This window comes from Marmota flaviventris, chromosome 1 (assembly GCF_047511675.1).
Source record: "Marmota flaviventris isolate mMarFla1 chromosome 1, mMarFla1.hap1, whole genome shotgun sequence".
Classification (NCBI taxonomy): domain Eukaryota; kingdom Metazoa; phylum Chordata; class Mammalia; order Rodentia; family Sciuridae; genus Marmota; species Marmota flaviventris.
Genome location: NC_092498.1, coordinates 217,975,516 through 217,996,288, shown reverse-complemented (window position 1 = coordinate 217,996,288; position 20,773 = coordinate 217,975,516). Strand labels below are relative to the sequence as shown.

Below are 20,773 nucleotides of genomic sequence, written 5' to 3'. Positions count from 1 at the left end.
GCCCACAGAGCCACTGTCAGGAGCAGACCCACAAAGACAGACACACAGGGTCGATAGAGAGCAGCCGTGGAGGCTGCAGCGCGCTCTGCCCTGCTGGTCTCCCAAGGCCCGGGAACTGGCCTGTCCCTTCCCATCCTGTGCCCAGGGTCCAGCCTGCAGCATTTGGGTGCTGCATGGAGAGCCATGGTGGCGTGGCCAGAGCCCTCTCCCAAAATGTGCACGTCACATCCCATCTTAAAATCCCCATAGCTCCGTGTCCAGTTAGAATTCACAAGGCCAGGGGCAGGGGAAGGGGGACTCGGGGTCCTATGGACCTGAGGTTTCAGATGGAAAGTGGCAGCTCTGGATGTGGATGGTGGTGACGGCTCACCTCCCGGTCCCCTCGCCCCCTCTTCCTCCCACACCCACTCTCTGGCCACGGGCTTCTTGGGCCTGGGTACTGTCTGCAGCCCTCCACTGGCCTGCTCCTCCAATGTCCTCTCAGTTGACAGGACACCTAGGAAGCCCTCCCTGGCCACTCCATACCTCTCCCCCACGTCAGCCTGTACCGTGTCCTGCTGTCTGTCTTGGTCATACCCATCACCAGCTCAGACACACTTTCCCCGACACTGGCCGTCACACCCGCCCTATGTGCTCACCACAGGCTACGGGTCCCCAGACTGGGCTGCGGGTCCTGCAAGGGTAGGGTCCTCGTGGCCCAGTGGGGGCGGGCTGTACAGGTGGCGCACACTGAATGTCCGCTAAAGAAACACTAAGAAATGGGGATCCCCCTGGACTCCCCACATTTCACACCTGACTCCCTTGACCTGGCTGTGGGTGTCAACCGTGTCCCCAGTTGTCCTCAGCCACCTCCAGGTAACAGAGCGGACGCGGAGCCTGGGGGCCGGTGGTTGTAAACAGAGTTTTATTGATGGGGAAGGAGCGGGGGAGGCAATCTCCAGAGAGGGTCTGGGAAGGGGCTGGCCACGTGGCATGCATGGTCAGCCGGAGGCTGAAGGGGGAAGTCACAAGGGGTAGGGTGGCATGGGACTCTCTGACCACCCTGGGGTCATATTTACAGGGGGGCCCCACCCGCCTCTGCTGCCCCCCAGACCCCCAGCCCTTTAGATGGCTGCTGCCAGTGTGACTTCCGGGCAGGCTCTCCGTCCCCTGCCGCCCGGCCTGTCCCCGCTGCCCTCCACAGAAGCAGGTGCGAACTCCTAACCGGCACCTCGGAGGCCCCGGCCTTCCGGAAGCCGGGGGTCGGCTCAGCCAATGCCCAGGCGGCGGGCGCCTGGCTCACACGTAGACACACACACGGCCCCGCGGCCCGCCCCGACGCACACGCCCACCGCAGCCCGCAGGCACGCACACGCACGCCTCCCCGGCCCCCTGCACACGAACACGGCATGCACACGCACACACACCCACACACGCCAGGGGCCAGGGGCGAGGAGGGCCCTGGGGGGGCTTGGGTCTGCAGCTGCGGCCCCTCCCCGCCCGCCGGAGCCCGGCTGCCACCCCGAGAACGGAGTTGTGCAATTAGTTAGAAAACTGCAAAAGAAACCAAAATCCATGTGCAGGCCACCCCGGGGGCAGCCAGTCCCCCGCCAGCCCCGGCCCCTCAGCGTCCTCGCCCGTCGGGGTCGGCGAGCTCTTGTGCTTCCGTGTGGCCGAGGGGACCCCACGAGGGCGGGGCGGGGCCGGGCACCCAGGCGCTGGCCCGGGCCTGGCCGCGGGGCCTCCTGCTCGGGTTCCCGTGGCTGCACTGCGAAGGCGTCGGCCCCGGCCTAGGGCACCGGGGGCGCAGTCCTGTCCCCCGCCCCATAGGGGAGGAGGTGGGCCAAGTCCGTGCTGGGCCGGGCGTGGCGGCCGCGGTGGCGGTCGCCGGGCCTGCCCTCGCCGCTGTTGAACGTGTGCGTGCGGCGCAGGGCGGCGGCCGGCGGGCCGTGGGGGCCCGGCCTCCGGAGGCTGCCCGTCGGGGGTGGGCTCCAGGGCCGGGGGAGGCCGTCGACGGCCGAGGCGGGGTCCAAGGGGCCCGTGGGCGCCGACACCACGCGCCGGCGGTCCGGGCTGGCGTGGGGGGTGAGCGGGAAGTCGCCGTGCGAGGCGCGGCCGGGGCGCGGGGCGCAGAGGCGGCCGTCGGGGCCCGCCTCGCCGGGCGCGGGGGGCTGCTCGGGGGCGCGGGCCGGGGCCAGCAGCAGCAGCGAGGACGAGGCGGAGGCGGACAGCAGCGCGGGGCCGTGGTCCCAGGCGCGCGGCGCCAGGGCGTGCGCGTGCGGGTGCGGGGTGGGCAGGCGCTTCTGCGGCAGCGGCGTCTGCTCGGGCGTGGGCAGCAGCCCCGAGTCCAGGTCGTGCGGGCCGCCCTGCAGCAGCGTGGCCTTGGCCCAGCCGTTCTGCATCAGGGGCGCCAGCAGCGCCTCGGGGGGACCCCCGGCGCCGCCGCCGCGGCCCCCCGCGCCCGCCCCGCGGCGCTCGCCCAGCCGGCTCACGCTCAGCACCGCCTCGCCGCCGCCGTGCGCCAGGATGGCCTCCTTGTCCTTGCGGCGCGCCAGCTCCCGCCGCTCGCGCAGGCCCACGAACCAGCCCACGCTGAAGCCGGACACCACGGCGCCCACCACGAAGGCCGCCACCGACGAGGTCACCAGCAGGTTCACGGACACCAGCCCGGCCCGCTCCTCCGAGAGGCTGGCTCGCAGGAGGCCTGCAGGGCGGGTGGGTGTGGCCATGAGCGCTGGCCCGCAGCGGGGTCTTCCCTGGTCGCCACCGGGTCCTTTCTTTCTTTGGGAGGGGGCGGCTCTCTAGATTGAACCCAGGCCTCCCACCACTGAGCTGCGCCCCAGCCCATTTTATTTTGAGACAGGGTCTTGCTGGTTGAGGCTGGCCTCATACTTGCCATCCTCTCACCTGGACCTCCTGAGCAGCTGGGATGACCGGTGGCGCCACACCTGCCTTCTCTGTCCACCTCAAAGCCTGTCAGTCTGTCTGTTGGCATCTGTCCCCAGTACTTGCCTCTCAGGACATGCCCGTCTGTCTGCCCACAGTGTCTCCTTGTCTCCCAGAGCTTGTCTGTCCATCTGTCTATCTCTTGGCATGTATCTCCTGGTGTCTGTCTGTCTTCTGGGATCTGTCTTCCCCCACCTCTCTAGCCAAGAAGTTGACCCCTGCACTCCCCAGAGCCCCATCACCCAGGGCAGGAGGGGGACCAGGACTGAGGTTGGCGGCCCCTCCCCCGCCTGGCTTCCCTCTGACCCCTTACCTGTGCAGTCCCCTAAGCCTGAGGTGCTGGCCCCGGACACATCCTGCTCAAAGGTGGCTCTGGTGGAGGGGGACAGAGGCACGGTCAGCAGTCGCCCTTCACACAGTCCGGGCGGGGAAGGGGCATGGGCTGTCGGGCAGGTCTGACCCCCTCTGCTCCGCCTGTCCCCGGTACCTGGTGCCAGGGCTGAGGAAGACGCAGGAGCCGTCAGGGGTCCACCCACAGTAGGGGTCCTGGCTGCCGACGCAGTTCCTGGAATGGACGACGTCACAGTCACTAGGGTGGCCCCTGGGTGCCAGGCCCTGTCACTGTCACTAGTTCCCGAGTCCTCCTGGTCGGTCTTGGGTGTTCTTCATTTCCCATTTTACAGGTAAGGAAACTGAGGCTGGGGAAGTCCACGGGGCCAGGCAGCAGGCCTGGGATGGGCCGACCTGAGCCTGGAGCAAGGCAGGCTGGCCCCAGTCGCCTCCTCAGTGCGAATGCTGTGGGGTCCTGTCTGCAATGACAGCAGGCAGGGCCCGGGAGCTGGGGGTGAGCCCAGGCTGGGCCACCACAGGACAGGCCTCTGACCTTCCCACCCAGAGACAGGGAAGGAACCAGCCTCCCACCCTGGCCTCCCTTCCCAGGTCCCCCACAGAATGTCCTCCCCATAGCAACCACTAGAGGGCACCCTGAACACCTGAGCCAGGTTCCTCCCTGGTCCTCCCATGGTCCTCCAGGGCTCCCACCTTCTCCAAGCCGAAGCCCAAGTCCTCCCTGCAGCCCACAAGGCCCTGCACGACTTGCCCTTCCCCTCCCTGCCTCCGTCCTCCCCTCCCCCCCTCACTTCCTCTGCTCCAGCCACACGGGCTCCTTGCTGTCCCTCCAACGCACCAGGCTCAGTCCTGCCCCAGGGCCTTTGCACAGCTGTGCCCTCTGCTTAGTTCATTGCTCTGTGAGTCAGGGTGCTGCCGAGCCCTTGACTCGACCTGGTTCTCTCCCATGACCCCCGCGCATCTCCCCCGTTTCCCCCCGCGCGGCCCAGGGGGCACTCACTTCATGCACCCGGAGAACTGCTGGCAGCGGGCCACAGGTACACGGACCACGCAGTGGGGAAAGGCCGCCAGCAGGCCACCTGAGGCTGCGTCCAGCTCGAGGCTCAGCAGCCGCTGCCCTGTCTCAGCACCGCCGGGCCGTCCACACCTGGGGCAGGCGGGAGGCTGCATGAGGCTCAGGCCCGTACGGCCGCCGGCCCACCACCCGCCGCCCAGACTCACCTGTCCGGCCGGTAGGTCTCAAACTCCTCCAGGAAGACGCTGGGCCCAGCAGGACCCGAGAGCCTGGTGCTGGGCCGGACGAGGAACTTGAGGACAGTACCCACCTCGGAGCCCAGGAAGACCACCGTCTGGTTGCCCCAGGGGCCAGCGCCCACGTCCACAGCCACGCGAGTCAGCGGGTGCCTGGAGGCCGGGGTGGGGGTCAGGGTGGCCAGCAGCACCCAGGGCACCCTGGTTCCCATGTGCCACCAGTGTAGGGGCACAGGCATGGTCACAGGGACACACGGACTGGTGCCAGCACACTGTCACCCATAAATGTGAGGCGCAGGGCACCAGCCTGCAGCCACACCGGGACACCCTGTGCCCAGCAGGACAGAGACCCCGAGGGGCTGGCCTGGCTGCCTCTGTATCTGCCTCACTCTCCTGTCTGTCTGTCCCCTCTGCCCCTCTCTCTCTGTCCATCTCCAGCTCTCTTGGTGGCCTCAGAGGCTGGCACTCAGCCACATTGTGTGTGCCCATACAGGACGACTCCCTGTGTCCTCCACAGGCTCAGTGGGCCCTGTGCTACCCAGACCCCAGCCCCTGGCCCCCAGCACTGACCGCATCAGGGTCCGAACGATCCAGGGTGCGTGGCCCAGCGAGGGCACCGTCTCGTCCATCAGCGGGTGGGTCTTGACAAAGCTGAGGATCTCGTCGGGCAGGGCGCTGGACGCGTTGTACTGCATGCCCGGGGCAGCGCAGCACCCGGGCCTGGGAGGGAGAGGCTGGTCAGGCAGATACAGGTCCCCAGAGAGGGGCCTAGTCCACCTGGGAATTGGCCACGCAGCCCCAGGGCCTTGACACCCCCTCGGCATAATGGACACAGGTAAACTCAGTGACAGCTAAGTGACCACCCGAGGGCCCCACCCAATGTCCGGGGCACCAGGGCACCACAGGGCCCGTGTCCCAGGACTGAGGGGCTCTCACCGGGGCCGCGGCACCTGATCCTCGGGCACTGGTGTCCAGATGGACTCGGGGGACTTCTGCTCGCGAAAGCGGCCCTCAAACACGGCGGCCACCTGGGTCATGTCGAAGGCGCAGACGGCCGAGCCGGGGATGCTGGGGTCAGAGGGGCACCCTAGTGAGCCTGGAGGGGCCGCGCCCCAGGAAGGCACCCGGGGTCCCTGTCCTTGGCCCTCGGACGTGGTGCCGGCCCCTCTCCAAGGCCACCCTGTGCTCAGGGACGTCGCTGCCTGGATGTCCGTCTGCCAGCGGCTGCTCTTGTCCCACGGACCCTGTCCCCGTTCTGAAGCCTCAGCTCTGACCTCCGTCGCCCGCTCCTCAGTCTCCTGTGTCTCCCCAGCACTCTCAGGAGGGGGGCCAGGCTGCTGCATGGCCTGTCCCCCTGTGCTCCTCCCGTGGCTGGGACCCCAGCCGCCAGCCTCGGGCCTCCCTCCCGCTGCTGTGCCCTGGCGGCCCTGCCTCCTCCTGGGACCCGCACCCCGGCCTGGCTCAGGGCGCCGTCCCCAGGCAGCCGACCAGCCCAGGGACAAGCGCCCTCACCTGCTTTGCCTCGCCCCGGGGGCTGCGGCCCTCGGGTTCAGTCCTGCCCACCCAGGACCCAGCACGATCCCCAAGGGCGGCACCCCCCAGGCCGCCTGTCGCCGCTGGCGCCCACCGACCTGTTGCTGGGGGTGGAGAAGACAGCCAGGACCACGGGCCGGCCCCCCAGGCTGACCACGCCCGTGACGGCCTGCAGCACGTTGAAGTAGAAGTGGGAGTCCCCGGGCACCGAGCAGTTGAGCCGCGCCTTCAGGAAGGACGTCCACTGCTTCTCCAGCACGCGCGGGGAGCCCCCCACGTCGTTCTTGCACACGCGGGCCACGCGGGCCACCACCACCTGGGCACAGCCGACGGCAGGGCCTGAGCCTGCGCCGGGGCGAGACCCACCACGGCCAGCTGCCCGCCGGCCAGGGCCAGCCACGGAGGCTCCTCCCGGCTCTCCAAGGAGGCCACAGTCCCACTGCACATGCGGACACTGAGGCGCAGCAGCAGGAGTGGCCAGCCCCAAGTCACACAGCAAAGTGACAGCCTTTGCCCCTTATTGCCGGGTGGCTGCCTGGGTGGGCTGGGAGGCTGGGTGGACAGCTGGAGAGCTGGACAGACAGCGGCAGGTGAGTAGGGAAGGCAGGGCGGGAGGGACGGGGCTGGGGACAGAGCAAGTCTGGAGAAGAGACACACGAGGAGGAGGCTGAGAAAGGAGATGGCAACAGGTCAGCAGGCGGGTGGACAATGCCCCCAAGAATGGGCGAGGGGGAGGGGAGGGGGAGGGGAGGGCAGCAGTGGTCTCAGGGAGGGGGGTGGATGGGCAGGCAGAGGAGGGGGCCGTGGTGAAGCCACAGAGAGTGGGACAGGTGGGGGGGTGGGGGCGATGGGAGGCTGGGGCGGGGGGGAGTGGGGGGGGGTGGCCGGTTGGTTCCGAGGGAGAAGCGGGTGGCCAGGTAACTGGATGCACAGGCGGAGGAGAGGTGGGAGGAGGGGGTGGACGAGCTGCCAATCAGGACAGACTGATGGGCGGCGGGCAGGCCGTGTGGACACAGGGGCGGGAAGGTGGAGGGATGAACAGGTCTGTGGGAAGCAGGGAGCAGGTGGGTGGGTGGGTGGGTGGGGGCAGGATGGTGGGGTCAGCGGGTGGGAAGTGGGCCAAGGGGTCAGTGGAGCCGGGGGTGGCTGGAGGGCAGATGGGGGATGCAGGGTGGCAGGGAGGTGGACAGTGGATGGGGGTGAGTGGACGGCAGCTGGGTGGGCGGTGACAGCACAGGGTATCCAGGTGGCCTTCCCGTGGTGTCTCCCGCAGAGCTGCTGGGGCGTCACCGACCCACTTCCGCCCGCCACGCCCCCCCACAGAGCCCCTGGGGCCTGTGCCCACTGCACAGCTTCCGGGGACGTGGCCTCACCTTCTCCAGGTAGTTAAACTCCATGGCGATCTCCCGGAAGAAGAAGTAGACGTGGCTGCCCCAGTCCACCGCGTGCACGAAGTACGGCTCTGCGGGGGCGGGCAGTCAGCACGTGCCCCGCGACACGGGGCGCTCGGGGCGGACCCCACAGTCTGGGAGGTCTTTTGTGGTGAGGGGCGCCGAGCGTGGCACCAGGCAAAAGGAGCCCGGCTCAAACGTTTTGTGGGAGGGAGGAGGTAGAAGCCGAAAACCCCGTGTCCGCCCCGTCCCGATGGCCATATCTGCTGCTGTTTGTCCCCCTCCTCCTGCGTGTGTGCGGGGCCGGGGCCGGCGGTGCCCAGCCTGTCCTTCCATTTCAGGCTCCTGAGCCGCCCACCTCTGGCCAGCTCTACTTCAGACCCAGTCTTCTCCAGCTTTAGCTTCAAAAAAGCCAGCAGAAGGCTGGGGACAGGCTCAGGGGCAGAGCGCCGGGGCGAGCAGGCGCAAGGCCTGGGACTCAGCTCGACAGCCAAAAATCAGCCACCAAGTAAAAATGCCGGGTCGCTTCCAGAGACGAGGAGGGAGTCCTCTCCTTCACTCTGATTCTGGGGGGGGCCTCGATGACGCCAGCCCCCAGGTCTGGGCTCACTGTCCCCAGCCTCACCTTTGAACCACTTGGAGTCGTGTTTTACAGTGCGCAGGGTGGGCCGGTCCCCAAGGCTGCGGTAGATGACAGCGTCAATGGCTAGGAAGTCGGTCACAGTGGCTGTGAAGAGCATCCCATCTGGACATGGGGGGGTGGGAGCAGGGGAAGGTCTGAGAGAGATTTAACTGAAGGGGCCCAGACTCCATCCCCCAAGACTCAGCCCTGAGCCTGGGGCTCACTATCCCCATCCCCAGCCTGGCTGAGGCCGGAGCCGAGGTGAGTCCCAACCCGATGGCCCGGAGCCTGGGCTGAGCCCCAGACCCAGCTGATTCTGGTGGCAGGTTGAATCCCTGACCCCAGGCTGAGTTTAGACCCTCTCCAAGTTCCAACCCTCAGTGAGCCTCTGACGTGGCTGAGACTCTGCCCATTTGACAGACACTTGGTCCCCTGCTGCCTGTTAAGCCACCTAGTCTTCAAGAATGGAAAGTGCCAGGCCTCCACCAAGACTGGGGCTGATCTCCGGGTCAGGGGCCAGGGTACTCACCCGAGAAGAGGGCGACGTTGGCATGTTTGGGGTCATATGGACAGCGGGCCATGCCACTGATGTTGTCCCCAAGAGGCTGCAGCGTGTCCATCTGTGGGGAACATGGGGCCTGAGCAGAGGTCTGGCAGCCCCTGGCTTCCCCCGCCCTCCATTCCAGGGGGATCCTGCTTCCCCCTGGACCCTGTGACCGTGGCCAGTCACTTAGCCTTTGTGAACCCCCGTTTCCTGCTCAGAGTGGTCCTAGTAGCTAGGCTTCCTCCTCCTACACCGACTCACTCTTCACCCAAGAGTCCATCCCAGTTCCCACTGAAAGCGGCTCTTAGATCACCTGCCCTGGCCTCCTCTGGAAACACTGACCCTTCTTGAGCTGGGGTGGGGGACAGATCTGGGGGGCTTCTCGTAGGGGCTTCTTCTGCTGTCATGGCCGGATGGGACGGGCTGGAAGCCGGCCCTGGGGTGGCAGGGCTCCGAGGGACACTCACACTGTAGTTGGCGCACACCGGGTTGAAGGCGTTGGAGCCGCACACGAAGAGCGTGGACTCGTCGCGGAGCAGCAGCACCTTTACGAAGTTCCGACACTCGCCCTAGAGTGGGGGGAGCGGAGGCCAGTGTGGGCGTGGCTAGGACCGTGGTGGGCGTGGCTAGGTCGGGGGGAGGAGCCGGGGCTGGAGGGAGGAGAGCCAGGAGGCTTGGGGACCAGGTGGGGGCTGAACGGAGGGCCGCTGGGACAAGAGAAGGGCCGAGACAAGGAGATACTTTGTTTCAGCAGAGGCAAGGTCAGGGCTGTGGGCGTGGCCACAACGGAAGACCCTCTTGGGGGCGTGTTCAGGCTCTGAGCATAACCATGCAGACAGCAGGTTCGAGCCCTGGCGAAGGAGGAGCCCTGACCCTGGGCCAGGGCGGGTCGGGGCAGCAGAGGCGTGTGGCCATGTGCTGGACAACGGTGGACTGGTCAGGGCGGCCGGGAGGGTGGCCACCTGGGCACAAACTCAGGGTCCTACCCTGGGCGGGGCCGAGCCTGGGGGTGGCCAGGGACGCGCTCACCTCCTGCTTGCCCTTCATCCGACACACGTCTATGTCGCTGGGGTTGGAGCGCCAGGTCAGCTTCTGTGGGCAGAGAGCTGGTGAGCGGGGCGGGGTCCCCAACAGCCCAGATATGCTGGTGGGAACCCCTGGTCCCGGCCCCCTGCCCACGGGCCTGCACCCCGTCCTCACCCGCTGGTACCGCAGCTCGGTGGATGTGGGCGGCTCCAGCTCCACCCTGTACAGGCTGTCCCTGCGGAGGGCAGAGGCAGGCAGGTTGGGGGTCTCCCCATCCCTCCCCCATTCCACCCTCTCCCCCAAACGTGGTGTCCGACAGGTGACATGCGGGCACACGCCAGCCCCTCTGGCACGAGCATGTCCGACACCGAGTGGACCCTCTAATGGCCCAATCCCACCTGTAACGGGTCCACTCACACCGCAGGCCACCTCATGCCCGGATGTCCCACCTCAGCGGACCAAGGGCACGGGTCCCCAGACAGACTGTCCCACACGCCCGCCTCGGCTCACTTCCTGTGTGGAGTGGAGTGGCAGAGCAAGAGCCGGGGTGGGGGTGAGGGGCTGTCTGTCTGCGGGCACGTGCCCTTGGTCCTTCTAACCTCTCAGTGTTACAGCGGTCACCTGTCCACTCTCCTCGTCCTCTTCAAGGCCTCTGGCCCAGCTGGTCACCCTCTTCCTGCAAACGCCATTCCTAAGCAGCCCCCGTGCCCCACCCTCCTGGCTGCCTGGACTCTCTGGGACGCCCCCTGCCTCCCCTCTCCTCTGTGGGCCCAGGACTGGGGACTCTTCCCTCCTCCACGACACCCCTCCTGGGCAGCCCCGTCCACTCTCAGGAACTGTCCACAACCCGGTGACGCCCAGCCGATGCCCATGCTCCCACCTCTCCAGCCCTGCGCTTCCTCTGGTCCACCCTCGGGGTCCAGCTGCCCCTGGATGTCTGGGGGGGTTCATGGGTCACATAGGCAACGTGGCCAGGCCACGTCTGACACACCCCAACCCTGTACCTCCCGAGTCTGTCTAGGGGCTCAGGCCGCTCTTTGGGAGGAACCCCTGGACACCGGCCCCCTCCCCTCCTGGTCCCACACAGCTCAGGCCGCCGTGCCTGCAGGCTGTGCCCAGACGCCCTGCTGACCCCAGGCCGTGCGGCCCTCCAGGGCGTCTCCCTGTCCAGCCCCGAGTGCTGCCAGCTTGGACCAGTAGACGCTGGGCTCCCTGGTCCCCAGTCTGTCTTCCCTACAGCAGGCACCAGAGGGTACCTGTGACCTCCTGAACCAGGACCCCTCTCTTTTCCCTCCATGACTTCCACTGTCCTCGGGGCAAAGCCCAAGTCCTCCCACTGCTCACAGGGTCCTCTGCCAGCTGACCGCCCTGTCCTCCCCACTCCCTCCGCTTCAGCCACTAGGGCCGCGCTGTTCCTCCAGCAGACTGGGCTCCACCCTGTCCCAGGGCCTTTGCACAGTCTCTGCCCTTCACCTGGAACACCCTTCCCCCAGGTGCCCCTGGATGAAGATTCACTTAGGTCCCACCCAATGTCACCTGCTCAGGGAAGCCCTCCTGACCATCCCCATGGCGTCTGTGTGGTTAGTTCCTGGCTGACTGGGCCTCCCACCCCAGGACAGCCTTCTACCACCATGGTGGACCGCCAGGGACTGTCCCCATCTTCACACACCCGAGCCAGTCCCACCCAGCACTCGAAGGCCAAGGTCACACAACCTGGCCACACAGCAGGCCGGTCAGGCAGAGCCACCCCTGCACACGCTGCCCCAAGAGCCCTGTACCTGTCCCCGATGAACAGCGTCCTGTTGACCCGCAGCACACGCTGGATGTTGAGGTCTTCGGTGTCCTCCACGGGGCTCGGGCGCCCAGGCCCCCCGCCCACGAACACGGGGTAGTGGCTCAGGTCTAGGGAGAGGTGGGACGGGGGTCACGCCCCTTCTAGACTGGCTCCTGACTTGGGGCCGCCCCACCTGGTAGGGCCAGGGGACCCAATTTGGAAGCAAGAGCCTCTGTCAGGGCTCGACCTCCCCCAAGGTCCCCTTCTTCCCACTCACAGTCCCTGGGGGCCACGCTGAGCGGAGGCGGTTCCTCGGGGAAGAGGCCCTGGGAGTCCCCCAGTAGCAGCAGCAAGAGCATCAGGGCCGGGCAGGGAGGAGGCGCCCCCGCGGTCCGCATGGCGAGGGCCAGGTAGCGGGAGGTGACACCTGCGGGCGAGGACCCGGCGGTGAGCGGCGCGGCCTGCAGTCCCGCCCGTGGCCGGCAGAGGGCGCGCGAGCCTCCACCCAGCTCCATTCCCGGAAACCCCCGCGGGGACGGGAATGAATAAATAACCACAACGGCAATAATAGTAACGATAATAGCAACGGTGGGGCACTTCCCTAAGTGACAGGCCCGCTTCACGGCCACACGGAGTGAAGCGCAGAAACGACTTCCAACAAGAATGCACCGGGTAATTAAAAGCCAATCACAATAATTACAATAATAGATACATTTAAACTATGTACTTAAAATTTAATCTCAAAATGGGAATTTAAAAATTCTTGGAATTAAAACACCAAGATCTTAATGATGAAAAAAAAAAAAAATCAAAGTTTCCTAAGTAGTCTATAAACCGCCACCTGGTGGGGGGCAGGAGTGCAGACTCCGGTGCAGCCCTCCAGGGCCTGGGCCCCCTTCCCGCCTTTGTGCCCTCTGCTTGACCACCCTGCGACAGGACAGGCGCCTCAGTACCTCCGGGAGGGCTGCTCTTTCTGCTCCCACGCAGGGTGGCTCCGCCGGGCCTTCTGGGTGTGGGGGCTGGAGACCCCACCCAGGTCACGGTGGGGGGAACTCACGCTCTGAAGCCAGCGCTCCCTGCCCGGGCCACTTCCCTACCAGAAAGGGCCGCCATCCTGGTCTCAGAGGCCCCAAGTGAAAGTCCTGGCCGCCTCCTGGCTGGGGGCGTCTCTGCTAAGCCCGAGCCTCAGTCTCCCCATCTGAGCAGCAGGGCGTGTCCCAGCCCTGCCCTGGCCCTGTGGCTTGGGATGCCGAGACCCTGCAGGGAAGGTGGCGGGCGGGTGGCCTCAGAGCTGCCTCGGGCAGTCAGACCCGAAACAGGAAGGCCCGGTGGGGACCAGCTGGCTTCCTCCCCTGACCCTGAGCTTCCAGGATTTGTGACTCAGAGGACGCCGTGGCCACGCGTGCTTGGGGCTCGGCCCTTTGTCTTCAAGCACTTCCTTCCCTGGCCCCTGCCCAGCTCCCAGCCTCCTAGGGACCGAGTCTAGGCCCCCGCGTGCACCGCCCAGTGCTGTTCACAGGGGGCCTTCCTTTGACCGTCATAAAGCACAGGTGACATAAAACTGACCGACTTCGCATTTTTTGCGTGAGAGTTGCCGGGATGGAGCCGGGCGCCCGACCACTGACTTCGCGCCTGCCCTTCTTATTTTTTATTTTAGACAGGGTGCTGCTAAGTTGCAGAGGCTGGCCTTCATCTTGCAATACTCCTGCCTCAGCCTCCTCGTTGCCAGCAGGGCCACGCCTGGAGGTGGAACACTCCCCTGCCCGCCCGCCTCTCTGTTGGTCAGGCCAATATTTACCTGAAGAGACTTCACAGCACCACCTTCCCCTCACGCTGTGCAGCCCCGAGGTGTGGGACTGGGCTCCAGAGCCAAGCCGCGAGGGTTCAAACCCAGCTCCCTCTCTTCCTCGAACAGGTCACTCACCCTCTCTGGGCCTCAGTTTCCTCAGCTTTAAATTAGTGATATTCCAACCGTATTAGCCTGCGGTGGCATGGCGCCTGGCATACTGTAGGTGCTCAGTAAGTGCTCATTGTTTTTGGTGGTGAACGCTCTCACAGCACCCGAGTGCTCCAGCCGGGCGGGCACAGCAGAGCTCATCTGCAGGTGGCTGGATGAGGGGGCTGTGGCCTGTCCCGGGACAGCATAGCAGTGGGGCCCCAATTTCTGCCTCTGGAGTTGTGAGGTCACAAGAACAGGAGGGACAAGCCTGCCCAGTCGCTCAACACCCCCCCATGGGCCCGCGGTGACTTTGTGCCCTGTTAACAGATGGGCAGCTGAGGCCCCAGGCCGGGGACCTCAAGAGTGATGTCCTCTCTGGGCCATGGCTAGGCCCAGCCCAGCCCGGGACGTGCCCCCAGGGCCCCGAGGCCTGCCCGTGTGGCCTGGACCTGCACACCCCCCAGGCCTGTGACTTGACATGACCCATCGTTCCTGAGCCCCACACCTGTGCTGGCCTGGCCCGGGGCCCCTGACCCTCTGGGCACCGGCTCCCTCTGCACGGCTCAGGCCTCCCCATCCCTCCCTGCACCAACCCCGGTCGCCCTCTGCGCCAGAGCTCCACTGTCCACGGGCTGGGTGCTCTGTGGGTGGGTCCCAGCAGGGTGCTGAGGAGTGTCCCTGGCCTTCGCCTCTCCAGTCCCCGTCCTGACAGCCACAAATGTCCCCAGGCAAGGCTGAGTCCCCTGCAGAGGAACCACTGCTCTGTACCCCTGCCCAGTGCCCTGAGGCGGTCCCAGCTCCCCTGAGCTCCCCCCCAGGGCATCTTCACCGAAGGCCACTGTCCTGCCTGGCTCAGCCTGGCCCCGGGCCCTGGGAAGGCGTCTGGGGACCTTGAGTGTCGCCCCTTCCCAGAGTGGCCCCTAGCCCAGCGGCAGCGTCCCCGTCAGCATCCTGATCACCGAGTCCTTGAAGTGTCTGTCTCCTCTGTGGGACCGTGAACCTGGCCGGTCAGGGCTGGTCTGCACTGGCCACTTGTCCCCAGCACTCAGAAGGACCCAGCATACAGTAGGAGCTCAATAAGTGAGAAAAACAGCAAACACTTGCTACGTGTCGGGAACTGCTGAAGCCTTCAGTCCACTGTTCACGCCCTTCAGACACCGGGGACAGCTCGCAGGTCCCTCTACAGACAAGGGACCGAGGCCCCGGACAGGGCAGACACTGCCCAGGCCGGGAGCCTGGCGTTGGGGCCAGACCCCTGGGACAGCTTCAGGACGCAGCACTGGACCCAGGAGCCAGGGGACGTCTGACCACCTGGGGCCACCTCACCCGCTGCCCCAGTGCGCCCCGGGGCCTGCGTTACCAGGGCCTCGACACCCCCTGCCCCAAGGCCATCTGCTTCCCGCCATGAACTTGAGGGGCCTCTGCCAGCAGCCGCCGGTGCCCACCCACCTCCCGGGCGCGCCTGCCACCTGCCAGGCCAGGGCTGCCCAGCACCTGGCCACGGAGCCTCCACGGCCGCAGAGCCACGAGGGCCCAGGGCGTCCACTGTCTGTGCTGGGGCCCTGCCGGCAGCCCTGTCCCCTGGCCCACGGGAGACACCAGGAAGCAAGAGCCCGTCCAGGAGGCCACCAGGGTCCCCCGCCTGAGTCCCACGGTCACTCCAGCTCTGGCACCAGCCACGGCACAGAGGGGACAGCTGCCTCGTGACGGCCTTCCCTAAGGCCACGTCCTCACATATCCCAGCCCCCCTCAGCTCCGTCCCTCCTGGTCCCTGCTGGGGCTCCTGGGCGTCCCCTCTCCCCAGGCCCCTGGGGCTCTGAGCCTCTCCACCTCGCGCACCGGACACCAGCTGCTGCCCCCGCCTGGCGCCCTGAGCGGCCCTGATGTCTCTGCTCCGAGCTGCGCCCGGGCTGTGCCCACCCCCGAGGGCGCCCCGGCTGGCCGTCCTCGGTGCCCCTCCACCCTGCGCTCCCGGGCCCCCGGATGCCCTCGGGGACCCTCTTCTAAGTTCCAAACGAGGCAGACGCCTGTGGGTTTCCACGGTCTCGTCCACAGCCTGCCCGGTCCACCCACGCCCAGGGCGCCCCCTCTCCTCCCCGGCCGCTCCTGCCCCGCACACCCAACGCCCGCCCTCCTGGGCGCTCTCCCTGCCAACCAAACGCATCCAGAGTCCCCGCCACCGCCCTGTCCACGTCCCGGTCAGCATCTGGCTCAGCCACTGCCGCCCACACCCCAGACCGTCCTGGACACCAGAGGGCGCCCACCGCCCTCGGGGTCAAACCCAGCCTCTGGCAGACCTCAGGGCCCCGTCCCTCCCTGACCCCTGCCTCCTTCTCCCCTCACTCCCTCTGCTCCAGCCACGGCCTGGGCTGCACCTCCATCACGCCAGGCTGAGTCCTGCCCTGCCCTGCTTACAGCCCTGCCATGGCTCCCTAGTGCCCCTCAGGGGAAAGAACCCAACCTCACCCCCCCAACCTTCCTCCTGTCCTCACCCCTGCCAGGGGGGTCCCAGGCCACCTCTGCTCTGCCTGTCCCCTCTGCCAGGGGACCTGTCTGGCCTTCTCAAGGCCCAGCTCCTGGGTGCTGTAGCCACACTTGTAACCCCAGCGGCTCAGGAGGCTGAGGCAGGAGGATCCCAAGTTCAAGGCCAGCCTCAACAACTAAGCAAGACCCTGAGCAACTCCGTGAGACCCTGTCTCAAAATAAAGAACTAAAAGGGCTGGGGAGTGGCTCGGTGGCAGAGCCATCCCCGTCAACCCCCAGGCTGCAGAGGACCCAGGCCCGCCCTGCACACAGGGCCAGCGCAGAGGGCCCAGGGCAGAGGGGGGCACATGGGGCCTCGGGAGGAACGTTGGGGGGCTGCGGCCTGGGGCAAGAGGGAAGGAGCCATGTGGACAGGGACTGTGGTGTGGACGGGGGCAGGTGGTGTGGACGGGAGAGCACAGGGTGGGTGGGGCGAGGGAGTGGCAAGGGCCAAGGCCGGGGGCTGGGAGCCTTAGAGCAGCAGCAGGAGGGTCAGGAGGCGCCTGTCCAGGGAGCCCCGGCTTCTCCCTCTTCTCCCTCGTACCAAGGCCCCAGCTTGGCTGGCCACGGACTCACTTTATGTCCAGTGACCTTGCTGTGTGACCTCAGCCAATAGCCCGCCCTCTCTGGGCCTCTGCACAGGAGGGTGAGGGTCTCGGGGCCCCTGACCAGGCGCTTCCTCCACGGGCCCAGCAAGGATGGGCGCCTGGCTCCAGACGGTGGGGGGCTCCTGTCGGCCTGGCCCTCCCAGCATCCAGCTCCAGGGCCAGGCGTCCCTCGGGGGATCAAGTGACCCGGCCCGGCAGCCGGGCCCCTGCGCCACGCAGGTCTGGTTACCGGCTCTGCTTACAGCTGCCTCCCCCAGCTGCCTCGGTGGCCCCCGTGGCCGCCCCGCCGGGCTCCGGGGCCGTCCAGGAACTTGGCAGGAAGGCCACCGGCCCGGGGCCCTGCCCCCCTCAGCCGTCCCGCCAGTGACGTCCACGATGAGGGTCCCAGGGGACGTCTCCAGGGCCGTGAGCCCCGCGATGACCACCCAGCCCACCGCACGGCGCTCTGCAGCCCCGGCCAGACCCTCGCCCTCTCTGGGCTTGTTACTCCTCCGCAAAATGGGGAGGAGAACTTGTCCTCCTGAGGGCAGGGGCGTCCGTGCTGGGCTCCACTGTGCCCCCCCCCAAATGACAGCAGGGTGCGCGCCCCAGGAAGGGCCCCGCTCATGCCCCGGGGGCCAGGGCGTATCCACTGCAGACTTCCTGCACGCCCACTGCGCGCCAGGACCCACCGTGTGCCAGTACGGCCAGGGCTCCGGCTGTGACGGGGCATGCGTGTCGAGGGCTTGGCCCGAGGCCCTTTGCGGGTAGGAGCTGGCGTCATGGCCACCCCAGGCCTCAGAGACTGGCACGTCAGCCTCATTGTGCCAGTGGAAAACCTGGAGGCCAGAGAGGTGAGGCTGCTGGGCTGAGGTCACACAGCACGCGGGGAGCTGAGACCCGTGATGCCTCCCGTCGGCGTTTTGCTGAGTGATCGCGGGTGCCATCTGTCCTCCGTGGTGGGCAGAGGCAGGACCTCACGTGGGGACACCGACAGGTCCCCAGGCAGCGGGGTGGGGGGGGCCTCCGGTAATTGATTTTAATCACTGTTTGGAAATCGGGCCTCCGGGAGGCAGAGCGGAAGCAGCAGCTCCTAATTAGGAGTGGGGGGGCCGCGGCCATAGAGTGAGATGAAAGTGTCATTTACACCCAGCGGGGAGCTGGGGGCAGGAGGCCCAGGGGAACCGGGAGGCTGAGGGCCAGACGCCCAGGGATCCCACCCTGCAGCCTGGGCCAGGCAGGCGCAGACCCCCTGGAGGGGCCCAGGAGCCGGCTGGGCTCAGGCCTGGGTCTGGGGCTTTGTTTCAGGGGCCCCACTTCAGGGTCCCTGCCCTCAGATTCCTTGATCTAGGAGCAGAAAACAGGGACCCTGACACCCAGCACCTGGGCCTGGGAGCCCCTCTTCCACCCCTGAGCCCCTCAGAGTTCACCCAGCCACACGCCCTTGCAGGGGCCTTGTTCAGAAGGACACAGGGATCCCCGAGTGGGCAGTACCAAAATGAGGGTCCTGCAGGGGGACACCTCTGAGAGATACGGGCGGGGACAGGAGGGGCCCGGCAAGAGGCTGGGAGTGGAAGACTGGCAAATGAACTCAAAGAAGACAAAGGCAGGAAATAGGTCCCCAGGGAAGACCCTGGGGTCAGAGTGGACCACAAGTCCTGGTGAGTCAGGGCTCAGGAATGGCAAAGCTGGCAGGGTGATGATGTTGCTGCAGGATGGGGCGTGAGAACTGTCCAACAGTGGAGAGAAACGGCCAGGAACAGGGGCCCCTGGGGGTTGGGTGACCTCGGGGACTGGCACTCCGAATGCTGCCCTATCTGTGCAGTCACCTGGCTCAGGCCTCACAGGGCAGCCACAGCGGACACGACGGGAGGGCCCTGGCCGCCCTCCCAGCCCTGGGCTGGGCCTTTAGAGAGGTGCCTCCTTTAGCAGGGGAGCCAGGGCACCGTTCTGACTGTTTAAGAGGCGAAGAAACTGAGGCCCAGAGTGGGCACCAGATGAGGCCCAAGTTGCCCAGCCAGGAAGGGGCCCGTCTGGGATCTGAACTTGGCCTGTGTGGTCCAGGACAGGCTCTCACCACAGCAGAACCCACCTCGCTCATCCACCAGGTCCAGGGCCCCGACTCCACTGAGCTGCCCTGGGGCCACCCTCCTCCCCACAGCCACGGCCCCGCTCGTCCCCAGCCTCACCAGCCTGCGCCAGCAGCCACCTCCCAATCACTGGTCCCTCCACCTGCGCCCCACAGCCTGTGGTCCTGCAGCCGCCGCCAGAGGGCGCCCGTGAGCACCTGAGTCAGGCCCCTCCCTCCTCTGCACACAGCCCTCCAAGGCTCCCACCTCCTTCAGTGTCCAAGCCAAGTCCTCCCTGTGGCCCACAGGACCCTGCAGGTCCTGGCCACCCTTCCTTTCCCTGCCTCCCTCCTGCCCCTCTTCCCCCCGCTCCGGCTACACGTGCTCCTCCCTCTGCCTCCAATATGCCAGGCTCCTCCTGCCCCAGGGCCTTTGCACAGCTGCATCCTCTGCCTGGAGTGCTGTTCCTCACGATCTTTGCATGACCTTCTCCATCTCATCTTCCTGGTCTCAGCTCAAATGTCACCTCCTCAGAGACAGCCTCCCTGACACCCTGAGCTGAACAGCCGCCCCCTCAGCCTGGTCCTCCATCTGCGGGCGCTCACCACGTAGACTGGCCCTGTTTATTTCTATGCCCACGGCCCCACCTGCTGCAGATTCTGCAGGGACAGGCCCAGTCTGCCTTGGTGGTGGCATCTGTTGACAGATGGGGTGCCAGCGAGGGAAGACGGGGTTCAAGCTCGGGGCAGCTGACTCCCTCTGCTGCCCCAGGGGCTCTGATCCGTTGGCCTGCAGGGAAGGTAGGGCCAGTTCCCCGACAGGAAGGAGTCCTGCGACTGTCAGAAGGTCGGCCTCCTCCCTGCGAACTCCTACACATCCATCGAGGCCCCAGATGCGATGCCCTTCTCACGCACTCCTCTTATCCAACTCTCCCCAGCCCTGACCCCCCACGGCACAGGGGGCCCATATCTGTTCCCCTCCCCGCGTATGGAAGCCTCTAGAAGGCCGGCCAGACCCCAGAGCTCCGACTCCTTGTCTGGGATCCAGGTCACACAGACATGGGCCACTGCGTGTGGGGCCTGGGAGCACTGCTCGACTGTCCTCCCTGAGACTGCCCTGAACCAAGGCCCACGAGAACCCATGATCCTCCTGAGCTCCAGTTCTGCCAAGTTCTCTCCCAAGTTCGCCCTTGGAGGCCCAGCTGGGCAGGGCGAAGGTGCATCCTGGGAAATGTAGTCCTCTGTGGCTGGGCCCAGCTCCCAGCAGGCCCCGGGGCCAGTGGCCAGGGGACACATGTCTACCCAAAGGACTACAGGCGGGGTCCCCAGCCTGCACAGCCACCTGGTTCTAATGTCCACACCTTACCTGGGCCTCCAGGAGGGGAGGTGACGGACACTCATACTGAGTGGCCCTTCTCAGTTTTGAAGGGCCCCGGGGCCGTTCCCACGTCTCTCCCACTGGACGTGGGGCAGGTGCCTGGCCACCCGTGTCCTCAGCTGCCATCAGCCTCAATTTTCCCGTTGGCACTACAGAGGGGGGGACCGTCCACGGCAGCTACCAGGGTCACAGTGGGGACAGGGCAGCGGGGCCTGGAGGACCACGGGCCGAGGGCCCTCCCCGGGACAGCCACCGGGTCTTCCTGTCCCCGCAGTGGCTGACCTCTGCTCACTGGCTCCAGGCAGTCCCCCTCAGGACAGCCGCAGGCTGAGAGCTGCCCGGTCCCCTCTCCAAGACCTCGTGTGGCTCCAGAGGACCCCAGGCAGGAAGCTGGATGCTTCGGGGCCACTGCCACCCCTCGGGGGCTCAGTTCTCATGTCTCCCACTCTTCACAGTCTCCCCCTCAACGTCTGTCCCTGTCCCCTGGCTCATCTTCCGTAAGCCCAGTGCCCGCGCCCCTCCAGGCAGCCTTCAGCTGCGGCCAGCCCAGCCTGTCGCCCCCCACCCTGGGAGTCCCCCCCTGTCACCCCAGCATCACGGCCCAGGCCACACCCCGGGGCCAGCTCAGGACACCTTCCCTGGAGATGGGCAGTGACCGGCACACCCTGCATCCCCAGGGACCCAGCTCACCTGCACTGCCCGCTGACGTCATGGTCACCTTCCAAGGGCAGTTGGGTTCTCACCCTCTGGGTCCCCCCAGGTGACCCCAGCAGATGCGCCTGGAGCGCTGGGCGGCCACTGAAGACCCGCACCTTCCCCCAGCCCAGGCCTCCAGCACCAGCGCTGACTCCCAGAGACGGGACC

General features: G+C 66.7%; 1 protein-coding gene across 1 annotated transcript; it reads right to left on the bottom strand.

Moving 5' to 3' along the window:
- Positions 1-882: 882 nt before the first annotated feature.
- On the bottom strand, positions 883-12,780 carry Sema6b (semaphorin 6B). Its single transcript, XM_027952468.2, has 17 exons — positions 12,368-12,780; positions 11,692-11,841; positions 11,419-11,542; positions 9,815-9,875; positions 9,644-9,706; positions 9,082-9,183; positions 8,600-8,690; positions 8,074-8,193; positions 7,431-7,519; positions 6,156-6,373; positions 5,461-5,592; positions 5,095-5,244; positions 4,495-4,677; positions 4,274-4,420; positions 3,413-3,490; positions 3,239-3,297; positions 883-2,683 (listed from the first exon to the last, which is right to left on the bottom strand). Exons 2-17 carry the CDS (start codon positions 11,810-11,812, stop codon positions 1,770-1,772), a joined length of 2,652 nt encoding a protein of 883 aa, XP_027808269.2. The 5' UTR covers positions 11,813-11,841; positions 12,368-12,780; the 3' UTR covers positions 883-1,769.
- Positions 12,781-20,773: the final 7,993 nt, after the last annotated feature.